The sequence below is a fragment of the Delphinus delphis genome, chromosome 3 (assembly GCF_949987515.2).
Source record: "Delphinus delphis chromosome 3, mDelDel1.2, whole genome shotgun sequence".
NCBI classification, from domain to species: Eukaryota; Metazoa; Chordata; class Mammalia; order Artiodactyla; family Delphinidae; genus Delphinus; species Delphinus delphis.
Genome location: NC_082685.1, coordinates 117,258,159 through 117,282,787, shown reverse-complemented (window position 1 = coordinate 117,282,787; position 24,629 = coordinate 117,258,159). Strand labels below are relative to the sequence as shown.

The 24,629-nt window shown below is 41.1% G+C and overlaps 1 protein-coding gene across 1 annotated transcript; it reads left to right on the top strand.

The window, feature by feature from the left end:
* The first annotated feature begins 540 nt into the window (after window positions 1-540).
* CARTPT (CART prepropeptide) lies at window positions 541-2,864 on the top strand. Its single transcript, XM_060007014.1, has 3 exons — window positions 541-897; window positions 1,326-1,409; window positions 2,278-2,864. The coding sequence occupies exons 1-3, from the start codon at window positions 739-741 to the stop codon at window positions 2,383-2,385; spliced, it is 351 nt and encodes a 116-aa protein (XP_059862997.1). The 5' UTR covers window positions 541-738; the 3' UTR covers window positions 2,386-2,864.
* Window positions 2,865-24,629: the final 21,765 nt, after the last annotated feature.

The window sequence follows — 24,629 nt, the reverse complement described above, 5'->3', positions numbered from 1 at the left end:
TATGTTGTCCAAAGTCACCCAGCTTGTAAGTGGTAGAGCCAGGACTGAAACCAGAATCTGGCGCTCTACACTCTCCACACCGCCGCTGAACTGGGGTTATTCTGCTTTCCTTCTTTTCTCATTACCACACAGAGTCCACCAAAGAACCCAGCATGAGAAAGGCCATGCTTTCTCTTTCTTTTACGTACTATATTTGCCTCCTCTCCACCACAGAGTACCTCGTAAGGTGCTCAGCAAACGCGCCTGCCTGGAGGCAACACTGTCTTCTTGCTGCCACCGATGGGGCTGGGATAAGAAGCACGGTGGTGCTGGGAGGTGGATCGTGCCGCTGTGGCTGCTAGGTGATGGGGAAGGACTCTTGTGTCTGTGCCTTGACTCGAAGGCATTTTCCATTTCCTAGTCCCCTCCCGCTCTCCATCCCTCACCTCTTGCCCCTCGACTTCAGCTCAGGCCCCTCGGGGAGCGTCCCTTGCTACGGGGCTGACAGCACTTGGGGGCGCGGGGTCCCTGTTTTCCGCGCTCTTGCCCATCTGTACGCAGAGCCTCGTTCCGGGGCGCCTGGAGCCCAGCGGGCATTGACGTCAAGCGGCGGCGAAGCGCTGCCTACAGACGGTTGACCCGGACCCTCCTCCACACCCCCTTCCTTCATCGCCCCCTCCTTCTTCCCTGCGCCCAGGCTCAGGCTCGCTATAAAAGGCGGGAGCGCGGGTTGCCCCCGTAGCGCCGCATTTCAGCACCATGGAGAGCCCCCGCCTGCGGCTGCTGCCCTTCCTGGGTGCCGCCCTGCTGTTGCTGCTACCTCTGCTGGGCACCCTAGCCCAGGAGGGCGCCGAGCTCCAGCCGCGAGCCCTGGACATCTACTCCGCCGTGGAGGATGCCTCCCATGAGAAGGAGCTGGTCTGTATCCCCCCCGCCCCAGACTCCCCTGGGCTGCCGCGAGGTTCCTTCCTTTGTGCGCGTCCTTCCTCTCTCCCTGCCTCCCCACCCCCATTCCTAAGTCAGGGCCCGGGGAGGTGGGCGCAGATTCCCGGCTCCCGCTGTTACCCGAAGAACGTCTTGAGCCCACGGGCTCCAGACAGTCTGTAGAGCGAATCCCTGATCCCGGCTCCTCTGAGCAACAGGAGTCTCCGAGGCTCCTGGACCTGCGGTCAGTTCGTGGGACAGCGCTCGCTAAGTTTCCACCCCTTGAACATCCCTCTTTGTGGAGTCCAGGGGAGGAGTGTGTGTGGCTCCGGGGTTCCTTATAACTAGGGCTGGAAGAGAGCACCGGGGCTGGGCGCACAGCCAAGGCGGCAACTTGGGGCTCTGCGGGCGGTGTGTTGCAGATCGAAGCACTGCAGGAAGTTCTGAAGAAGCTCAAGAGTAAACGTATTCCGATTTATGAGAAGAAGTATGGCCAAGTCCCCATGGTAAGGCTTTGGGGTCGCCCCTCCCCATGCTTTTCCAAGAGGAAATACACCACCTGGAGTCTTTTACACAACCTTCTCTCCAGGATGTGGCAAATAATTCAGATAATGGGTTTGCAGAATTCTGTGGGCTCCCCTTTGTTTCCACCGTTAGCCCTTGCCCCTTGGTCTCTAAGGTTAAAGAGTAGATCGACCATTTCGGAGGATTGAACAGTTTGTGCCAGGAATCAGCCCTTGGGTTTCTGTGGAAAGCAGTATTTCCTAAAAATGTGTTCTTTTCACCTCACAAAGAATTCTCTGAGTTGGAAGAGCCCTTAAATCCAGTCAGTGCTTGTTCCTCTAATTTTCTTCCTGCCTTCTGGACCACTGCCAGGTTTTTAAAAATCTAAGTTCTAGGGTCAAAAATCTTGATTCAGGTCTGGTCACCTTCCTTGAAGAGCGCGCGTGCACACACACACACACACACACACACACACACACACACATACATTTTGATCTTCTTGGAGTGAGGAGGGTACACGGAGCAGGGGGTGTGAGAATGTCTGTCTGTTGTTTATCTCTTAGATAAAAAGGTCTTGTTGATTTTTTTTTTCTTTTGGATGAGCAATTAAAGGAGCCAGGAAGTGTAGCTTCCCCACAAAAGGTAGAAGAAAGTAAGAGAGGTTCAATAATTTAAATTTCTTTCTTTTTATGTTCTCTCGCTGAAATTATAAGCACAAGGCTCTCCTCGTTTCAGGCCTGACTGTACTTAGACCCATGGTAGGGTTCATCTGTCTCTCCCATGAGGCAGACTTTGTGTTGATGGGGAGACGTGCCTGTTGGGAGCATGGGCATGCGTGTGCAGGGTGACTACACATTGTATTGTTCGCAGTGTGACGCGGGAGAGCAGTGCGCCGTGCGAAAAGGAGCTAGGATCGGGAAGCTGTGCGACTGTCCCCGAGGAACCTCCTGCAATTCCTTCCTCCTGAAGTGCTTATGAGGCGTCCACCCTTCTCCATAAGTCCCCCTGCCCCCACTTTCCCCAGAGGACCACACCTTCATCCCCGGAGTTTGGCTTTAGCAGCAAAGTTTGCATCTCCCTCTGAGGAAAAGGGGGCTCTTTTCCTGCTGTTTCCAAATAAAAGAACACATTAGGTGTTACTGTGTGAAGGGTAATGCCTTGTATGGTGTTGATACGTGTGCAAAGTACTCTATTCTTATTTTATCTGTCTGACAAGCTTTTCAAAGCTTTTTCAAATAAAAAGCTTTTACTTTTTATTTAAATAAAGAAGGAGAACTTCACTTTGAAAATTGTATTTTTGTAGGCGGCATGACAGGATGAAAATTAGATCAGGTAAATCTGGTAGATGACATCACAACCTGGAAAATAAATCACCCCAAGCATCACAAATTGAAGCATGTACAAATTATACATAATAAAGTGTTTTTCATAATTGCTCATAGTGCTTTGTTGTTTCTGCATAAGTAATTTCAACAGGAATGCTGGCATTAATCATACTGTTGTTTTCAAGGAGAAATATTTTTAAAATAGCAGTCTATTGGGAAAATGGCACCGGGGCTCCAAGGAGTTTTCATCATTAATTAGGAGTTTGCCACACAAGCTTTTGTACACAATTTTTCTTTGATTGCAGTGGTGTGGGGTGTGTGTGTGTGTGTGTGTGTGTGTGTGAGAGAGAGAGAGAGAAAGAGAGAGAGAAAGATGAAATAAAGTGAAGATGGTTGGAGTTGAGTTGATATATTTTGTTTATTAAATGCTTTAGCTAGAATACTTAATTTTAACAGGGAGACCAATGCAAGAGAAATTGTCCCATACTTTAGCCACATTAAAAGCAATTTGAAAAATTAGGACTTTTGTTTTGACACCTCTTTATTAGAAGATATGCATTGGTTAAAAAAAAAAAACAAACAGTGGGCTCTTTGGGAGTTGTTGTTTGAGGGGAACAAGTGAAAATTAGTGGGGGCAGCTTCAACTCAAGAAATACAAAAATCTTAAATGTAAAGTTTAAGAGTCTTAAAATGTTTCTGAGTGCTTACCCGAGGTCACATTTCTGGGCATTTAAACCAAACTAAGTAACAGTTAGGTGGAAGCATCATGAGAGGAACAGGTGCTTTTTCCTAATGCAAACTCAGGAGGCACCTACATAGTAGTAGAATTTAAAACTAAAGTCCCTCCACTGATTCTTGGGGATCTAGAGTATGCTGTTAAAAAATATTTTCATACACAACTGCCTTTTGCAGTGTTCTCATTGTTACTGTTATCATGGCTGGTCTTCCTAATAATCTTGCAAGATACTATTATCACTCCTCTGCCCCCACTGCAGAGGAGAAAACAGACACCAAGAGAGGAGACAGAACTAGCTCAAGTTACCCAATCCTAAATCATGATCTCAGCTCTAATTTCTCTGACTCCAAAGATTTATCTTTTCTCTCCATGTCCCTCCAGAACAGGCTGTATAGACTCCCAAATTCCCCAGAAGCTCTTCTTTTTTTAGTAGAAATTAGCTCATTGGGATGCCAATGTATTTTGAGGGGGGGGTCACACTTCAATTTGAATTCCAGGCTTTAGCTGTGATTGAAATGTGTTGCATTTTAATCTTTAAAAACTGAAAAGAGTTATTCAATAGTTTCATAGTCCACTGCTTTTCCAGAAAGCATTTCAGTTGAAATTCTATCTTCTCGAGTACCTTAACTCTTCCCATTTGTGTCAGTCCTACATAAATAAGATGTGGAAATTGCTTTAATCATTGGTTAGTGCACAGATAGGACCCTCAGGGATAACACTTAGAACTGCTTCCTATTTTACCCTGGAATGTTTCACCCAAAAGCAAGAAGTGTTGGAGGAATTTGTAGTTCAAAGAGAAGAATAAGAATATTGCTCTAAACCCCTTTAACTTGCCCCCTCACCCCTACCCCTACTATATCATCCCTCCTTTCTTGTTTAATACAATTAAAGGGTATGGACTTATAGGGGATTGATGATGGAGAATCTGTGGGCTTGGTATGAAAAGGCTTTTTCCAAAAATTTTGTGTGGGTGCCCAGATTTTAAGTTAATAGTGCTAGTAACATTTTACATTAACGATGGCAGCATTTAATCTTAAGTGGCTTGTTGGAAGTAACGTTGCCTTTTCATTTTATCAGTATTAGAGCTCTTCTTCTAATAGAATGTCTTAGTATGTTTAATGATTGAAGGTCCCTTTGGTAGAGGACAAGAATATTAAAGATGGAGAAAGTTTAAATGAGAAAAGTTGTCCGCCATATGGAGGCTTCCATGTGTGTGCCTTAGAGACCTTTTGAGATTGGGTGAAAGATCAGGGGTCTGAAAGTTGACAAGCTGCTCGATCTAAAGATCTGGGGAATAATATTACAAGGCATAGGAATGGAGCAGTGTTTCTCCCAGGGGCCTGGAGATGATGTGTGAAAGTTACTGGAGGACTTTTCTCAGTTGCATACAAACATTCCCCTTCCCATGGTGATTACTGATCTTATACCCCTCACCCTATGCCAGAATCTGGAGGGCTATGAGGGATGCATAGTCTACCTGTGTACCTGTACCCTCTCCCAATCCTGAAAATGGCACATCTGACTCTAGGTATTGACAAAGATTCTTTGCTTGACCAAACTTTAGTCAGCTTCCTGAACCTTGTCCTAGACCCATCTGTGTGCTTCCTTGTAAAATATAGTATTAGCAAGAACCCTGCTAAGTCAGTTTATCAAGAACTCCCCACCCTGGACATCTGATCGCTCTCCAAATATGATCAAGTTCCTTACCCTCCACCAGCCCCGAAGTGATATCTGATCACCCTGGCCCACCTTCAGCAAAGATCCTGTTAGATCAGTTTAGCCAGGATCTCCCCTTTTACCTCTTACTAACTTTCCATTCATAGACCCCCCAACCCTGTCCCTTGGCCATAAATTACTACTTGTCCATGCTGTATTTGGAATTGAGCCCTGTTCTATACTGAGGTCTCTTTTCCATTATTGCAACAGTCCTGAATAAAATCTGTCTTTATGGCTTTAACTACTGTCTAGCTATAGTTTTTCTTTGACAGTTTGAAGTGTAGTCAGGGAAGGGGATTTAGGATTGTTCAGTTTAAATAAGATCCTCAGGTGGTTCTGCTAAGTTTCCTGTTCTAGAACCACTGCAATGCTGAGCTAGCTTTTAATATAACTCATTCATTCCACACTTTTTGAGTATCTTCCATGTGCTAGGTACTGAGAACATAATGGTAAGTAAGATAGACATAATTCCTGTTCTCATAGAGTTTATAGTCTAGTGCTTGATAGTCTAGTGGTGAGAAAAATTAATAAGAAACAAACAAATAAAAATTACAAGCCATGAGAAATTCTATGAAGGACATTGTGGTATCAAATGAGTGACCAGGAAAGGTGATATATGAGCTGAGAGTTAAAGGATAAGGAGCCAGTTATGTCAAAAACAGAGTGATTGGAGTACTCTGCCACAAGGGCTTCAGGCAGAGGGTTTGACATGTTCAAAGGCAGGATAGATGTCGACCTGCTTGAGGAACTGAAAGAAGACCAAGGACTCTTAGCAGATGAATGCCCCATGAGGAGAGGCACAAGTGGCTAACCCTGTGGATAGTTCTTTGGGCCCCGTTGGGTGTATACACAGTTGCCTTAATCAGGTGCCAGGTGAAATTAACAGATGTTCATAGGTTAGAAATTTCTCTCGAGAAAGTAGGACTGAGAATAAGGAGGGTGGTTGTCCTGACATCAACTTTTAATCTTCTTTGTCTCAGTGATGGATGAATATAATTCTCTCTTGCCTGGCTAATGTGTGTTTGTGGTTTATTTCCTTTACCTTCCTAAGTGTGGGTGTGCTTTTTTCAGGGTATCTAGTCCTGAGGGTCTATCAGCAAAATTCTTTTGGCTTGAAAATAGTTTATGTAAATATTTCTAGCTGGTGTTCCCTGCACTATTGAGAAGAGGAATCAGAAGAAAGGAAGAGGTTACAAATTTAGAAGAAAGAGGAGATAATTGATGAAGCAAGGCTCTTGTCAGGGATGAGGGGATGGGATTCAGAGCCAAGGAAAAGATTAGTTTGAAGGAGGAGTGGGAAGGTGGGAGAACATGTTGTGCACAGATGCAGGTGAATTTGTAGGTGTGTTGGCAGGAAGTTGGGGTGGTTATTTATGGCTTCTGTTTTCTGAGGGAAGTAGGATATAAAGTCATCTGCTGAGGAGGAGAAGAAGCAAATTGTCCATTCAATAATTATATATACACAATATAGAAATTGATGATAGCCAGTGTGGAACCTAGAAAAATGTTACAGATGGACCGGTTTGCAGGGTAGAAATTGAGACACAGATGTAGAGAACAAACGTATGGACACCAAGGGGGACAAGCGGGGTGTGTGTGTGATGAATTGGGAGATTGGGATTGACATGTATACACTAATATGTATAAAATGGATAACTAATAAGAACCTGCTGTATAAAATAAATAAATAAAATAAAATTCAAAAATTCAAAAAAAAGAAATTGATGATAGCCAGGTCTCTGCCATAAAGTGAGAGTTTCACCATAAAACATGATACGTCTAATACTAGACAGAGAGAACAATCAATTTAGAAGGCCCAAGAGGTGAGTTATCAAGGCTTGTAGACAAAGTGGTAGTTGAATATTCTTTGAAGAGTGTGTAATATTTCAAAGGGTGAAGATTGGGAAAACTTGTTTAAGGTGTGGGAAGTAGCGTGAATCAAAGTACACAGGGAAAAGAGAATGCAGTTAGAAATAACTTGAGCACTGGGTCCGTGTGGTGTAAAATGATGAAGGAGACAAGTTTGGCTCAGATTGTGGGGTAAGGGGCCAAGGCTTTATTCCTGGTAGCAGAATGATATGATCAGGGCTGTGTTTTAGGAAGCTCTCTGATAGCACACTAATGGAGGGACCAGAGAGGGAGACATGGGCACAGAAAGGGCAGGTGGGAGGATATTGCAGTAGTCCAGAAAAAAAGTGATGAGGGCCTGGATGGATAAGAGCAGTAAGGATGGACAAGAGTGACAAAGAAGACATTGTTCAGGAAAAGTCTGAAGCGGTAGTTTCCCCAAACTCTTCTGTTTGTGATGGTGTTTTATTTCATCTTCTGTGATAAAGTGGTGTGGAAATTGGGATACCAAAGCTAGATATATCCAATTTCTAACTGTTTTAATTCAAAGTTTAGCATACTTGCATTTAGAAAGTCAGGTTTATTTAGGTATAATTTATATACAATAAAATTCATCCTTTTGAAATGTACATTCTCTATAAAATGTTCTTTGTTTTATTAAATGATAGTGGAAATAGATGGTTGTTTTCCTAATGTTTCCATTAACAAAACAAAATTTGGGATCTCTATTTTCAGATGCCAGAATTTGGGGGGAAATTTGGCTGGTCTAGAAAATCTGGAAATCTGGAAATCTGGAAGCCATTGAACTCCTGGAGACTTGTGAAATGAGGAATCTGAAAGGCTGGGAGGATGGTAGATGCCAGAGAAAGGAGACATGGGGAGAGATGCTTGCAGCGGGGAGAGGACTGAGGTTTTGAATCTCTAAGGAACCTGGAGCTTCTCTAGATTTGCTCTAGGTTCTAGTTCAGGTGTGGTTTCACCAGAATGGAGCTAAGGGCAGGGCAGCACTGCAGTGGAAGCAGGAAGCCTGGTTTCTAGTCATGGCTCTGCCACTCGTTACCTGTGTAGCCTTGCAGGGATTTGGACAGGCTGACATCTAAGATTCCCCTTCCAGGTGAGGTATTTGGAGACTGAATTCTACTTTATTTGATCATATCTAATAGTCTATGTTTGAGCAACTGGGAAATAAAGCAAATATGCCTCAGTCCAAATTGGTTTTGACTTTACTTGAACTACAGGCTTTAACAAGAAAGATTAAACCTAAAATCACCTCAATTTAAGTTTGGATTTTAAAATAACTAATAATTTTCTTCGTATAGGTTTTGGACTTATTAGGTTTTAGAATTTTTTCAAGTTTTAGATTATTTGGTGTCTTTTTGTTGCAAGTATGTATGTTTTTTAATTCTGTCATGTTTCATAACTGGTTTATTGATATACAGGAATGTTACATATCATGTATAAACATGAGATCCTGTAATGTTTCTGAACTTTCCCATTAGTTTTAAATACTTTTTATATATTCTCTTGAATTTTCTATGTAGACAATCACGTTATCTGAAAATAAAGATAGTTTTCGCTTCCTTTCTAATTCTTATCCTTTTCTTATCGTTTTATTACATTGACTGGGTCTGTCAGTGTAATGTCAATGGTATAGAGGTGACAGCAGGAATTCTTATTTATGCTTGATTTCAGTGACAGTGTTTCTTAAGTTTAACAGGAAATGTGTGTGTGTATTAAAAAATATATATACCCTTTCTTAGACTGAGGAATTTTACTTTTATTCCTGGTTTGATAAGTTTTTTTCTTTTTCAAAAATAAATGAGTATTGAGTTTCAAAGAATTTTTTCTGCATTTATTGAAATAATCATTTTATCTTAATCTATTAATATTTTACTTGACCTTTTAATAATCTGACTTAATCTACATCCTAGAGAAGTAGTCAGCCTCTAGCAGACTCCATGGACACATGCTCGTGGTTGAGCAATCAATCTTGGTGGAGTTCTAAGGTGGAAAGATCAGGATTGGAGTCTAAGATTCTACCGTGTCCTACAGCCATAGCCCTTGATCCTGCCGGGTGAGCAGCTAATACTTCTCACAGCCTGAAGGCCTGGATCCCTTTCTGAGAGGCTACAATCTGATTCTTCTATACCCTGGGCAGGCAGTGGAGAACCACATACCTGCTTCTGGTCTTGTCCCCATCACAAATTTCTCCCAACAATGCTTTTCTAGACTTGCTGTTTTTGCTGCCGGTCCTTCACCTTGTCTGCTTGACATGGTGAATTTATTGATAGATTTTCTAATTTATTGATAGCTTTTCTTCTTTCAGTTTACCTCCATGTCCAGGTTTTCCTCTCCTATCACTGCTACTCCTACAACTACTCCTTTTCCTGACTCCTCACGGCAGCTCTATTGGGTTGTGTAGTAGAATCTTAAACTCATAACTGGTAGCTTCCAGTATCTTTTAAACTAATCTAGTATTTTATACCCAGGTTTTTAACATTTAAATTTTTCTATATTTTTACCTTAGGAGCAATATGTTAACATTTGCATTAAAATACCCAACCAATAGCAACACTTTTCTTGACTTAATTCTAAGTTTTATTGGCATTGCTCATCATTGACTCTTCTTAACATTGTCTCAATTTTTGAGTTCTTTACTCCAATTGATGGGAATCTTTCTTCGAGTGCCTTTCTGGGGACTGGGTACTTGGGTATTGTGTTTCTGAATCCTCTCATACTTGAATTTGTGTTTATTTTGCTTTTTCAAAAAACAGTTTTTAGTAATTGATGTAGAAGTGTCCTGTCATGCTGTTGGTCTATCGTTTTCTGGCATTGGGGTAAGGGAAATCTTTCACTGTAATTGTCATTTTTGTTGTTGTTGTTGTTGGAGTGTTGTCTCTCCCTCAATATCTGAGTAGAGATTATTTCCTATACTTGTACTTCAGAAATGTCACTCAGGGTATCTTGGGGTAGGTCTGTCTCCATAATCTCGCCTGAATCTTGTTGAGCCCCTTCAATGGAAAGATTCTAGATTTTCTTTGGTTAAGTGAAAGATATTTTTCTCATTTCTTTGATTATTGTTTCTCTGCTGTATGTTTAGTTCTCTTTCTGGGATTCTTTTATATAAATATAGAATCTCTTATATCTATGTTTGTGTGAACTATATCTTTTCTCCTTTTTACCTTGATCTTTTCCCTCTGAGTCCAGGGGAAAATTTTTGAGGTGGTTCTCTAATTCATAATTTGGGTCTTCGTTGCTGCGCGTGGGTTTTGTCTAGCTGTGGCGAGCAGGGGCTATTCTTCGTTGCGGTGCGCAGGCTTCTCATTGCAGTGACTTCTCTTTTTGCAGAGCATGGGCTCTAGGCGTGAGGGCTTCAGTAGTTGCAGCACGCGGGCTCAGTAATTGTGGCTCGTGGGCTCTAGAGTACAGGCTCAGTAGTTGTGGCACACGGACTTAGTTGCTCCACGGCATGTGGGATCTTCCCAGACCAGGGCTCGAACCTGTGTCCCCTGCATTGGCAGGCAGATTTTTAACCACTGCACCACCAGGGAAGCCCCATAATTTGGTTTTATTCAGTAACTCATCTTCTGTTCACTAGATCAGTCCCCACAAAGGAAATTTCCCCAAACTCCCTTTTCTTGCGGTTCTGATGTAAAAAGCAAATACTCCTGAAAGACGCAGACCAGTGATTTACTCATGCTTATGTTAGGATGGGTTTTCCACAGCCTCTTTTTTGGTGACAGCAGAAAGACTGAGGTATCAGGGCCCCACAGGGAGACACTGGGACTAGTTTTATCTGCTTCACACTTTGCTAAAGCCTGGCTGGAGATCTCAAAGGCTCAGCACACACCCCCAAAGGGAAAAAGAGTACCAAGGGCTCCAAGATGGCATGTGGGAGTGGCACCTCTCATTCTTCAAATCACATCATGATTGGAGGAGTGGTTTTCTTAACCACATGCAATATGGAAAGAACTTTTTGTTTTTATTTTGCACTTAGTAAGGGTTGGGGGAGAGAGAGGGAGAGACAGAGAGTGAGAATGCTTGTGTGCTGTGTTGGGGAAAGGTTGAAGAAGAAGTCATTTGGAAGAGGACATAAATATATGTCTAATGAACATTTATCTAGTTATTTGCTGTATGTTTATTAGAAACCTTTCTTCCTGCTCTCCAATGAATTCTTCAGTAAATTCTTTGTTTCTCAAAGTAACAATTGATGTGGTTTCATTGAAAAAAAATGCTTATCAATATTTCTTTCCTTTAGCCAACTGCTAGCATGGTAAGATAGCTATACCCATTCATTCATCCCTTTACTCATTATTCAACAAACATGTTTTAATTGTAGCATAGTTGATTTACAATATTATGTTAGTTTCAGGTATACAGCATAGTGATTCAATATTTTATAGATTATACTCCATTTAAAGTTACTGCAAAATATTGGCTATATTTCCCTGTGCTGTACAATATATCCTTGTTGCTTATTTATTTTATACATAGTAGTTTGTATTTCTTAATCCCTACCCCTTCCTTGTCCCTCCCCCCTTTCCCCTCCCTCCTGGGAACCCCTAGTTCTCTATATCTGTGAGTCTGTTTCAACAGACATTTTTGATGTTTTTTGTTTGTTTGTTTTTTTTGCGGTACGCGGGCCTCTCACTGTTGTGGCCTCTCCCATTGCGGAGTACAGGCTCCGGACGCGCAGGCTGAGCGGCCATGGCTCACGGGCCCAGTCACTCCGTGGCATGTGGGATCTTCCCGGACCGGGGCACGAACCCGTGTCCCCTGCATTGGCATGCGGACTCTCAACCACTGCGCCACCAGGGAAGCTCCTCAAGAAACATTTTTGAGCACCTACTCTGTGTCAGGCACTGTGATAGGCTCCAGGATAGAGCAGAGAAGAAAACAGTCAAGTTGCCCACCCTCAAGGAGCTTATGCTTTTATGTAATAGAAGGCCCTGTTCAAGTGGGACCCATGCAGGTGGACGTAGGGAGGGAGAAAGATTCCTGCTATGGCATTGAATCCCTCTCCCCTGGGAATTTGTCCTGATAATCTTTCTTTTACCTGTTCCTACATGCTTCTCTTCCCTGTCATTTTCCCAGGTTGCCTGTAATTCCTTTTGTCTGTGTATCTCAGCTCCTGACATTTGTTTCCAACCTGTTGGCTCTGATAACCCTCTTTGAAACACTCTTCAGCTACAGCTTGGCACTGATTTCCTAATGCAGTTCTCAGTTTTACCCTCTGGCCCCCAATATCTGTGCTTGCTGTAAAAGACCCACTACTCCCTTCCCACAGTGTTCTAACAGGTCCCTGGGACCAGGCCTAATTCCCACGTAGCCATTTTATAGAGAGAATCTGATAGTATCCGCCGTCTGCCAGAGGGACCTGCCCCCAGCCATAATCCTTGAACACTTCTGTGTGAAAACCCAGCCTGCTTGGTTGAGAGAGGCTGAATCTGTGTGTACAGACTCTGGAAGGCAGAGCTACACACGGCTCTGGTTCTGTGTCCGCCATCCCTGTTTCCCCAGAGCACTTCCACACTGTCGCCAAGGACAACTGCACACAGGGGCTGTCTGCCGTCTGGATGATTGAAACCATTAATAATTTACCAAACTCTGGCTGCTGCCTTTCATTAATTATTACTCTGCTAATGATGTCCCTCAGGAAAAGGGAAAAGTAATTCCCCCTCCAGGCTCAGGGCAGACAGATCATATTTCGTAAATATGTGGGCATTTGCCTTGAGTTCCTTTGAACTCTTCCTTCACAGAGAGAGAGGAGGTGAAAGTAGGCGTAATAAGATAAAGTGAAGCAGGTGAAGATCAGTGTTTGAATATCAATGTCAATGTGCTGTCATTTAGTCTGTCTGTTCTCTCACCTAGGAGTTGGGGTCACCTCTACTGAGACGTCTTCTCAGTACAGGTGGAGACTTTGTTAAAAATGTGACACCAGGAACTGGACACAGCGCTCTTAAAATGAGACAGTCTTATAAAGCCACTGATGCCCTGTTAAGATGATGACACCTGCTCTCTAAGAAGGCAGTTTTTTTCACCCATTTGATCCGACCTTGTTAACCCAAGGAGGACTAAGTGAGTTTAAATGTATGAACAGTACCCGAACGCAATAAATATTCAATACTCCAAAGAATAAAGGAAAGTCTGCATCATTTCCTGTGCTCTGAATTTGTGGCTGGCTTCTATAGGATTTGTTTCAGACATTGTGGGACATAACGGAGGAGTTTCACTATTGCATCTGAGGAACTGTCAGGTCACTCTTGCCCTCTTAGCAAGAAGGAGGCGTCTGGAGGTGTCTGGAGGTAGACTCCCAAATGGGATGTCCCATATCAAAACAGGCAGGGAAGCTTGAGGCTAAATGTGCCAAAATTTTACCAGCCTTTTGGATCCAGTGTGTATATAGGATACTGAACCTGTTTTGGAAGTCTGGAAATTTTTTCTAGGTTGGGAGAAGGGAGTATGCATTCACCCAACAAATATTTGAATAATAAGCACTGTCCTAGGTGCTAAATTTTTTTAAAAAGTTTTTTGTTTCTAACTTTATTACTATTTTTCATAACAGTTAAGTAAAATAGAAAATAAGAAGAAAGTCATCACTCCTGTTTATTGTTCAAGACTTTTTTGGGGGGGGTGTGTTCCTTCCTGAATCTTCCCCATGAGACTGACGCCTGTTCTCCGCCGTGTGTGTTCTAGCTGGAGCTGTCTCCTTTGGAATGCTCCCTCTGTTAATGCAGTGAGAGGATCTGGAGACTTCTGCCCCTTGGGAGGCTTCCTCCTCCTCTCTCTCCTAGGTAGGTAGCTTTAGGCCAATACTGGGGACCTTTAGGGAAAGACTCCCCTCTTTGGGGTGTGTTTTCCCATAGATTTATCTTTCCCTGTCTCTTTTCACCCTGGTGAAATCTCCAGAACTAAGAGACGGTACAGACCTAGAGACAGTGGAACAAGGAGGCCCCTCAAATGGTTTTTGAATCAGGCTGCTCAATCAATCAATCTAGACCAGCCAAAGCAAGACCCTCTGAAATGTGGTCCAGTCTATTCATCCAGTGTTCCTCAGAGAAGGTGGGGAGCAAAGCTCTATCTGGTAATACTAAATATTTTGGCTTTATCCCGTAGGTTCATATCTTTTACAGGGATCTAGCTAGGGTCTCTTTGACCTTAGGAGGCGGGTGCTGGAGAGTTTAGGGGTCTCATTCCTGTTTTCCTTCTTAAACACACATTGGTGTATTCTGCAGACTGAGCTGGGTATATCCTCAGGGGAAAGGTCCTACACAAAGAGTGGGGCTCCTCCTTCGCTGGGAGACCTCTCACAGTGACACTTCAGATCTCACTTGCAGCTAGATGCTGCTGGGCAATACCCACCATGGAGCTGGTCATGTTTGAGTTTTGCAAGGAGGGGAAGAGGGTTTTGGCTGAGGGCAGGTTTCTTAGTGATTGTGTACAGGTAATGCAGTTGCATTTCCTTGTAGGCGAAGTCTCAGGCAGAGATCCAGGCTGTTGCACTAGGAGAGAATGTCATAGATGGAATCTGGTTTTGATAAAGTCAGGGATCTATTTTGGGGCCAGAGCAGGCTTATCCAGAACTGTTATCTGCAGCACAGTCATACTTCTCTGGGGCAAGGACGTTGTGAATAGTAAAGAGTTCTGCTGTCTGGTTAGCGAGATCTAACACTGGCATCATTTCTTGGACCACAACAAGTGCCTCCAAAGCTAGACTGGGCTTCTGAGCTTGGTGTCAGGCATTTAACCATGACCATATTTTTCTTTGCCCTGCTTTTCAGCAATCTTACTTCTGGCCTGTCACTCTAGATAAAGTAGATCTTGTTGCAGAATGAAAATGGGTAGTATAAGGAATATTTGTATTCACAGAGTCACAAAGAGATAATCTATTGAAAAGACTGAGAACATAGAATCTGGGCCCTGATGGCCTGGGTTTGAATCCTAGTTCCTTACTATTTAGATAGATAACCTTGGCCAAGTTACTTCACCCCTCTGAAATTCATTTTTCTCATCTGTAAAATGGGGACATAAATAATAACAACCTTTAGGATTGCTGGGAAGATAAAATGTTAATGTGTATTAAGTACCTATTTGTGTCTGTTTAAGTGTTGGATTTTCTGAAAAAACGTGGTTAACCGGTTCCCTCAATAACTTCCCAAGGACAAGGACAGTGTTTATCTTGCTTACCACTGGATTGCCAGAGATAAGCATAATGCCTAGAGTATGATAGAAGTGCAATGAATACTTGTAGGAGAGAATGTCTTTAAATGGCTTAAGGTTCTTCAAAGTCAGAGAAACAAAATAGTTGAAGAATCCTTGGGTTTTGGAGTTAAGAATGTGGCCAAGGATATGTTGTGTTTCCAGAGTCCCTGAGGGGTAGGCGTGGCCTGTACCAACAGCTGCACCAAGGCCTTTGTGCTCTGCTCTATTTGGAGAAATAGAGAAACAAAGAAAATTACAGGAAATAGAATTGTGGGAGTAGGAGGGGCTGTGTGCATGGCTCACAAGAGGATGTGGATTATATTTGTAAGTAGAGCCTAACAATCAATTCAGAAAATATATTTTCCTACCATTTCCAGCTTTTAGAGGCTGCCCACTATCCTTGGCTTTAAAGCCAACAACATCAGGCAGAGTCCATCTCATGCTGCCATCTCTCTGGTTCCCTCTTCTAATGTTCTCTTCTACTTTTAAGGGCCCCTGCAAATACTTCGGGCTCACTGGGTGTTGTTTTCTCTGCCTAGACTATCCTCTGTTCTCAGGTGCTGGGCTGGGGTGTGGCTCTGCCCTTCCTGCCAGCTGACGCAAGCCATTGGCCTCCACAGACACTCTTGGCCTGGTCAGACCCAAACTCAGGGTGCTCAGCATGACCCCCATGTTTTGTACCATCATAGATTTGAGATCTTGGGTTTTCTAACAGCATTCTGACTTTCTTAAAATTGAAACTAAATAGCCGTTTTTTAAAAGGACAGAAATTGGGGCTTTCAATGACTCTAAGTTGTCACTGAGGTATAAGGAAGGTGAAAATAGAGAAAAGAAGACAGAAACATGAAGCTCCCAAGAGCCTTGGTACTAGGCTTGGGTAGAGTAGGTGAGGTATTGGGGGATTTTATTAGAATAAAATTAAATAAGCTGCTTGGCGATTGACGACTCAGGCCCCTTTTGGTGAAAAGGCAACATCTGTGGACGGATATGGCCTCAGTATCCCAGCATGATGTTGCCAGAAAAACCCAATAACATCTATTTTCCATTGTACCTGGCAAGTAAGATGATTGACCATCTCCCCATGAAAGATAAAATGTATACGCACGTGGACAGTAAAGGAAATCACCGCTGAAACTTTCTCTAGCAGTCAGCAGCACAGCTCGTGAATTTTGGGCTCTTCTCTTTGGAAGGTGAACCAAACTGCAGGAGTCCCCAGGGCCTGATGAAGCTGAGGGCCCTTGGACTCTGACCACTGCTGATGTCATCCAGGTTTCTGCTTGTCTTGATTAGATTGAGAATAGCCAAACACTGCTCATTAGACAGATATTGATTTTGGCCAGGAAGTTCTGTCATCAGTAGTAATTACAATTGCTTTTTAGATTTATTAGATCAGGAAATCTAATAAATTTTCCATGAGTCCTCTCCCCACTTTTTGCTGGTATGTGGAATAATCTCACCAAGTTATTTCTGAGAAAATGGGCCCTAAAACAGGACTTAACATGAAATGCAAACTGTTGCTTTCCTCTTTACTGCTCTTCATGGGAAACCACCTTCTCAGTTGTGTGGCCTTAGGCAAGCAGTTTATCCAGGCTACTTAAGTAGGCGCTGTACCTCTTTTTCTACATTTGTACAGTGAGAAAAATAATTGTACCTAGCTCTTGGGTTTTTGTAAAGATTAACCAGACTTATTCACTAAATACTTAGAACACAAGAACACATAGTAGGTGCTATCACTGTTACTGTTATCATTGATGAACATATGAAAAGACATCTGAGACATATATTCTAGAGAATAAAAATGGATCCTTTTAAAGGTTTGTACTGAGGCAGTGCAGAAATGAACAGAGGGTTTGGGGATTAACTGAGTACAGCAAGTTGAATCCCATATGTGTTGAAGATAAAAAGAAACAAACTTGTCTAATTATAAAGCATTGCATATTTATGTAGAAAACATACAATTATACAAAAAGAAAAAATATATCCAAACTCCACAATCCAGAAATAACCACTCTTAACATTCTGATATTTTTTCTTCCAGATTTTTTTTCTTTGCATCTATAAATATGTGTATTTTTAAAGCTATTTAAGATTTTGTGCTATGTAGTATTATTTTAATTTTTATATTTTATTTTCTTTATTATGTTTTATATATGTCAAAATAATATGACATATATGTAACTTATAAAGCATAATAATATAATGAACACCTATGAATATACTCTAATCTTTATTCCTCCTCTCCGCCCCCTGAGGTAATGACTATCCCAAATTTTGTGTTTTTCATTCACTTGCTTTTAAAATAAAAATTGTTTTATCTATGTCCAAGTGATGTATTATTTGTTTTTGAGTTTTATAAAGAAAAGCATCATATTGTCTGTAATCTTCTTGAAATTGATTTTAAAAATCAACATTCTATTTCCATAAATGGATATAGCTTGATCCATCTTGCTGTATTTGACAACAAATCATTTTCAGTTTTGTATAGTATTGTATTGTGTGCTTATACCATACTTTACAAAAATCCATTCTTCTGATGATGGATATGTATGTTGTTTCTAGTTTTTTGCTATTACAGGGCTGCAACGAACTTTTGTGTACATGTCATATAGGGCAGTGTCAGTTGTTGCCTGAAAAATGGTTAGAAATGCAAATTCTTGAACTTCATCCAAGACCTATTGAATCAAAAACTCTAGGATGGGCCCAGCAATCCGTGTTTTAACCAGCCCTTCAAGTATTCCGATGCTTGAAGTTTGAGAACCACTGCTGTAGGGAATTTGTTTAGGTGTGGACTTACTGGGTGAAAGGGTACACGAATGTTTAACTGTATAGACTATGGTTGTTCACTAGTGTAGCCACGTGTAGCTAGTGAGCTCTTAATTTTAATGTAGCCATATTTATCACTCTTTCTTTTGTTACTGCTTTTTATGGTTTTTTTTTTTGGCTGTGCCATGCGGCTTGTGGGATCTTAGTTCCTTGACCAGGATTGAACCCGGGCCCCTGGCAGTGGAAGCTTGGAGTCTTAACCACTGGACCACCAGGGAATTCCCTTTTTATACAAAATATCGTTTGAGAAAATTTTCCATACCTCAAGGTCAGAAAGATATATACCTACCTGCATTTTCTTCTAATAGTTTTGAAGTTTGGTCTTTCAGATTTGAGTCCTTAACCTATGTAGAATTGCTAGATTCCAGAGGTAGGAATCCTATTCCATTTTGTCCTCCGTGACTAACCAACTGAAACCACTAGGTAGCATTTCAGGGGGCTCCGAGGAGTTCTGGTTCTTTATGTCTCAGTACAGAAAGAATTCAGTGAGAGGCAAAGTGATAGATAAGAAGTGATTTATTAGAATAGGATGCTTGTGAAGCTTAGAAGTGGGTGGGTGAGAGGGTGCCGTGCCCTGGGAACTTAGTGGGCTGTTGTTTTAAAATCAAAGGAAAAGTAGGGAGGGGGAAAAGACCATTTTCTTCCTCATTTTTCAGTAGACATCATGCTTCCATCATCACTTCCTCCCCCGTATTGGGTGGGGGAGTTTTCTTGTCCCTACATTGTCAAGCAGGGATTGTCATGGTGCCATGGAAATAAACAGAAAGGCGGTAACATATGCTAAAAATGGTAAATCATCTCAGGTTTTAGTATAATGTCACCTTTTCCTAATATTTTTGTTCTTAGTGCACGCAAAGGAGTGTGTCCTAGGAATCATTAACTTATTGGTCTCACTGGGCGGGATGTGGGTCTCATGCCACCATTGTTTTATTGTTTTGGGGCATGTCTCATGCTTCTGTTGTATGGTTTTCTGGCTAAGCAAGCCTCCTTGGTTTTGTGGTTAAGTAAACCTACTTTCTTGAGTGATCATTAATTTACAGGGGTCTTCCCTACTTTTTGTTTTACTTACAGTCCCCTAGTAGGGTTAACTATTTAATTACCTACTTTGTCCCTTTACTCTGTCCCTATCACAACTGTTTCACTTCCTTTTAGACAAAGGGAGGCTATTTCTCATGATCTACAATGCCACCTTCGTAGTAAATTCAAGATTCCACTTGTGCATGGACCTGGTTCTCAGGTCTCTGTTTTGTTTCATTGGTCAGCTTAACCATTTCTGTACTGATATCACACTGTTTTAATAACTAAAGTTTTATAATAAATCTTGGTATCTGCTAGGACAGTCCCCTCAACCTGTCTTCAGGAGTGTCTTGGTTATTCTTGACCCTTTGTTCTTCCATATACATCTTAGAATTGGCTTTCTAAGTTCTCTGGAAAAAAAAATCTGTTGGGATTTTGATTAATTATATTGAATCTATAAATCAGTTTGGACTATACTGATATCTTTATGACATTAAGTTGTCTTATTAAACATAGCATGTCTTACTGATTATTTAGATTTTCTTTAATGCCTTCCAATGAAATTTAGAATTTTTCTCCATATGGGTCTCATATATTGCTTTCAGATTTATTTCTGAGTATCTTCTGTTTTTATAACTCTTGTAGATAGAATCTTTTTTATTTATTTATTTTTGCATCCCATAGGTTATTTATTTTATAGCAAAAGTTTGTACCTTAGTAAGTCTTTTTTTAAAATTTTTATTTTATATTGTAGTATATTTGATTTATAATGTTGTGTTAGTTTCAGGTGTACAGCAAAGTGATTCAGTTATACATATACATATATCTATTCTTTTTCAGATTCTTTTCCCATATATGTTATTACAGAGTACTGAGTAGAGTTCCCTGTGCTATACAGTAGGCCCTTGTTGATTATCTATTTTATATAAAGTAGTGTGTATATGTTAATCCCAACCTCCTGATTTATCTCTCCCCCCACACCTTTCCCCTTTGGTAACCATAAGTTTGTTTTCTATGTCTGTGAGTCTGCAATAGAATCTTTTTAAATGTTATATTTTCTAGTTAATGATTTCTGGTGTATACAAATGTAATTACTTTTTGTATGTTGATCTTTTAGCCAGGCTCCTTGCTAAATTATCTTATTATATCTAATAATTTTTCTGTAATGTCTCTGAGTTTTTTATGTAGATATAATTATATTACCTTAAGTAATAATGGTTTTCATTTTTTCTTTTCAGTACTCTGCCTTTAATTTGTTGTTATTATCTAACTGTGCTGGTTAGAACCTCCCACGCTATGCTGAATTAAAATGATAAAAATGGGCATTCTTGTCTTGTTCCTTTTCATGAAGGTAATGCTTCCTATATTTCCCTATTAAAAATGATGCTTGCAATGGATTTTATGAAGATATCCTTTAGCAGGTTAAAACATTCTCTTTCATTCCTAGTTTGTTGGGAGGTTTTTAAAGACTATAAATACATGTAGAATTTTGACAAATGTTTTTCTTGAACCTGCTGAGATGATTTCTTTCTAATTTAATCTATTAACATGATTAATACATTCTTGCATTCTTGGCATATGTTCAACTTAAGTTTGATGTATTATCTCTCTTTAAATTCTAGCTTAAATTTGCTAATATTTTGATTGGTGTCTTTGCACTCATGTTCTTGTATGTAATTGGCTTATAATTTTCCTTTCTTGTACTGTTCTTGTCTGGTTTTGATATCATGATTATACCAGCCAACTTAAATTGAGGAGTATTCTCTCTCTTTTTAGTATTTGGAAGAGTTTGTAAAATATTACAATGATATGTTTCTTGGAAGTTTGATGGGATTTTTCTATAAATTATCTGGATTTGGTGATTTCTTTGTGGTAATAATTTTCATTACTGATTTAAAAGCTTTAATATTTATGGAAATTCTCAGGGTTTACATTTCCTGTTGATTCAATCTTAGTAAGTTTTCATTTTTATGAGTTTTTTATTCATCTAAAATTTCAAATATATCATCAAAAAGTTACTCATAGTGTGGACTAGGAAAGCAGCCTGCCGTATCAGTAAATAAAGGATGTTGTAGCTACCCCCAGAAGTGAGCCCTGAGGGAACTCAGGAAGGAAACAAGGAATGCCCATCAGCTAGCAGACGTCAGACTGCAGCCACCAGCAACGGTGCACCCTGAAGAGAGTCAGGATGAGAAAACAAAGGATACTGGCCCCAGCTAAAGTCCTAAGAATGTCTGCTGAATAAAGCATAACTCTCACCTTTTAGGTTGTGCATTTTTTTTTTCAGTTGACAATAGTATTATCTTTTTAACCTCTGCTATATATGCAGTTATGTTTGCCTCTTCATTGTTAATATTGAGCCTTAATCTTATTTTAGGTTAATTTCTCAGGAGGTTTGTTATTAATTTTTTTTCAAAGAGCTTATTTTAGGGTTTCCCTGGTGGCGCAGTGGTTGAGAGTCCTCCTGCCGATGCAGGGGACACGGGTTCGTGCCCCGGTCTGGGAAGATCCCACATGCCGCGTAGCGACTAGGCCCGTGAGCCATGGCCACAACAGTGAGAGGCCCGCGTACTGCAAAAAAAAAAAAAAAAAAAAAGCAGCAGCCAGAGTAGCTTCATGGCACTGTTTTCTTAAGTGCAAATCCCCATGGGGTGAAATGCTGAGAATCTGATAGTACATGTACATGCAATGGAGAGCATTTCAGGAGAACCCTGAATTAGGAAGCCGACTTATAAAGAGCTGCTGGGATCTGCCCACCCTCCCTTCAGAGAGAGAGTGCTCTTATCCCGGAATGTAAGCAAATCTGCAGGCAGGGAAGAAGAGGTCTTTATCTTTATTACCCAGGGTTGCCTCTGGGGAGATAGATGTCTCTAAGCTTTACTATCCTGGAATGTCTCGCTTATATAAGCATTAACTATAAATGACCTCTCTCAGAGGACCCAGACTCTGCAGAAACATGACATATTGATGGAGACTTCATAGCTATGTTTCCATTAAGTACTTTCACTTCATCATGCAATTAAAAAAAAAGATTTACAAGTATTTTGTCATTTTATTTTTTCATCTTTCCTTCTTGCATCCTAGTCTATTTTTATGGATAAGTTTCATTTTTGCTGAGGTTTATTCTTTAGAGTTTTTTTTTTTTAAGTGAAGATTTGTTTGTGGTAAAATTTCTCCATTATGAGACTTCTTATTTAAATCCTAAGGAGAATGTTGATGTGTTTTAAAGCAGACAGAACCTGGTTAGGTTCAGGCCTCTTCTCTATGGACTATGTTTCCAATGTCAGTCAGTTCGCACTTCTACTTGGATCTGTCCTGCGTGTGCCCCAGCCAGTCCAGGACCCTGGCAGTGGTCTACCTTATAGTAGAGTTCTCAAAGCCTTTAATATACTCTTCAGAGTCAGATCCATGTATGCACAGCTTGGAGCTGAGTCCAGAGTTTCATATACAACTTTGTGAGATCTCTCTCGAGCTGTTTTTCCTCCATGATCTAACAATTTCCAGTTGATTCGAGTACCCATTCCTAGCCTTCTGACCCAAAACCTGGGGTCTTAGTTTCCTCCTTCTTCTGTGTCTTTTCCTTTACTGCACCTCCACCCAAGGCAAAGGTGGAGGAGAGGGGAGAGAGGAGAGAGAGAGAGAGAGGAAGAAAAGCAACAGGTATTTATCCCATCCTCTTTTCCTCTGGTCAGAGAGAAGAATTCCTTGCCCTGGGAGTTGTAAGTGCCTGTCTGGCCACTGATGCCATCATGCTGCTGTTGTGTGGTCCCTGGAGTCTGGATTGAGAGAGAATGGGGAAGAAAGAACATGGTTTTCCCCATACTCTCTCTGACCTTTAGAATTCCCCTTCAGACCAGAAAGAGAGGGCTTCTCCTGGCGTTCTTTCTTTCCTCACCCAACTTTTGAGCTGCTTTTTGGGTCTAGGCTGGGTAATACTCGAAAGGAAAAAAAATCAGAAACTCGATGTCAGTTTAGTTTGTAAAATTTTGGCCTCCTTCCACAATCTGTTATCAATCTTTGAGATGCCTCAGATAGGTGTCCCACACATTCTGGCCATGGTTTGTAGTTGTATTCAATGAGAGACAGATACAAATGTGTTTACTCCATCTTGTCTAGAACCAGGACCCCACTGTCATTTTGATGATGGTTTTGTTGGGATTATAGCTCTAAGTTGATAGTTATTTTTATTTCTCTTCTAACTACTCAATGTTGCTGTTGAGAGATTTGCTCTCAGTTAAACTGCCATTACTTTGAATGTAACCTATCAGTTCTCTCTGACTACTTTTCAGTATCTTCTCTTGTCTTTCTGATTCTGTTTCACTACAACATATCTAGGCATGGATTTCTTTTTTCTCTTCCCTTTTTGAGATATGTTGTGTTTTCTAGATTTGTGGATTCATGATTATCACTAGTTCTGGAATATTTCTGGTCATTATCTCTTCAAATACTCTCTTTTCTATCTTTGGTGTTCTTTATTCCCTCAGACTCATGTTAGATATATGGTAATGTATTAATCATGTTTTTTAATTTTATATATTTCCTAGTGCTTTGATGTCTTGGGGACCTGCTGACCCAGGAGAGATTGCCCCTGCCAGGGATAGCCAGTTCCTAGAGATAGTAGATGGGTCACCTGGGAACGTGCCTTTCACATGCAAACTAACCAATCCAAAGCCCACAAACCCCACCACCTCCTCTGTTGAGCTGTCATACTCGGGGCCAGTATCCCCCCGTCCTAATCACCCCAAGGCCAGGTACCAGACAAGCAGAGACAGCCCACCGAAATTATTCAAAGTAGCCAACCCTAAGCCTGCTTACCCTGCCTCAACCATTCCTTCCCATGGAAACCACAATAAAAGCTCTTGCTCATGTTTTCCCCTTGTTCCCTCTGCCTTCTAACCAACCTAGGGCTTCCCTGTGTGGTCCTGTGTGGCACCTTGTGCCTTCTGTTTCTAGGGAGCTGTGGGTATAACAACTTCTTTCTTCATCACAGTCATTTTTGTGTTTGCATTTCTTACCACACCTGATTAAAACAAATCCCAGACACATCCTCAAACACTTAGACCTTCTCAACCTATCCTGCCTATCTCTTTTCTTCCCTTTGTTTTTTCCATATACTCACCTCTCTGTGCTGCAGTCTGGATAATCATGTCACCTCTGTTTTCCAGTTTACTAATTCCCTTTTTATTCTTACAAGTTCCATTAGTTTTTTTTTCAAATGTGTCTGCTGTTCCTTACAGTATCTTGTTATTTTTCATATTTCAAATTCCATTATTTATTTATTTAAATATTTTCTGTATATCTAGTGTATAGTTTGAGTCTGAGAGTTCCAATACTATCAGCCTCCAGGGGTCTAAACCTATTGTTTGTTTCCATTGGCTGTCCCACATGATGGCTTAATTTCTCAAGGGCTTGGTTAACTTTGTGAGTTTATTGCCTGACCTTAATTCTGCTGGCCTGAACGGAAGATGCTTGGAGGGTATGAGGTGCTATTGACACGGCACTACTTTACCTTCTAGAGGAGTGAAGAATTAACCCTACCTGAAGAGAGATCTGGC

Coding starts and splice junctions, on each gene's coding strand:
- CARTPT (XM_060007014.1), top strand. CDS start 739: ATGGAGAGCCCCCGCCTGCGGCTGCTGCCCTTCCTGGGTGCCGCCCTG. Junction 898..1,325: donor CCTCCCATGAGAAGGAGCTG/GTCTGTATCCCC, acceptor GGTGTGTTGCAG/ATCGAAGCACTGCAGGAAGT. Junction 1,410..2,277: donor AGTATGGCCAAGTCCCCATG/GTAAGGCTTTGG, acceptor TATTGTTCGCAG/TGTGACGCGGGAGAGCAGTG.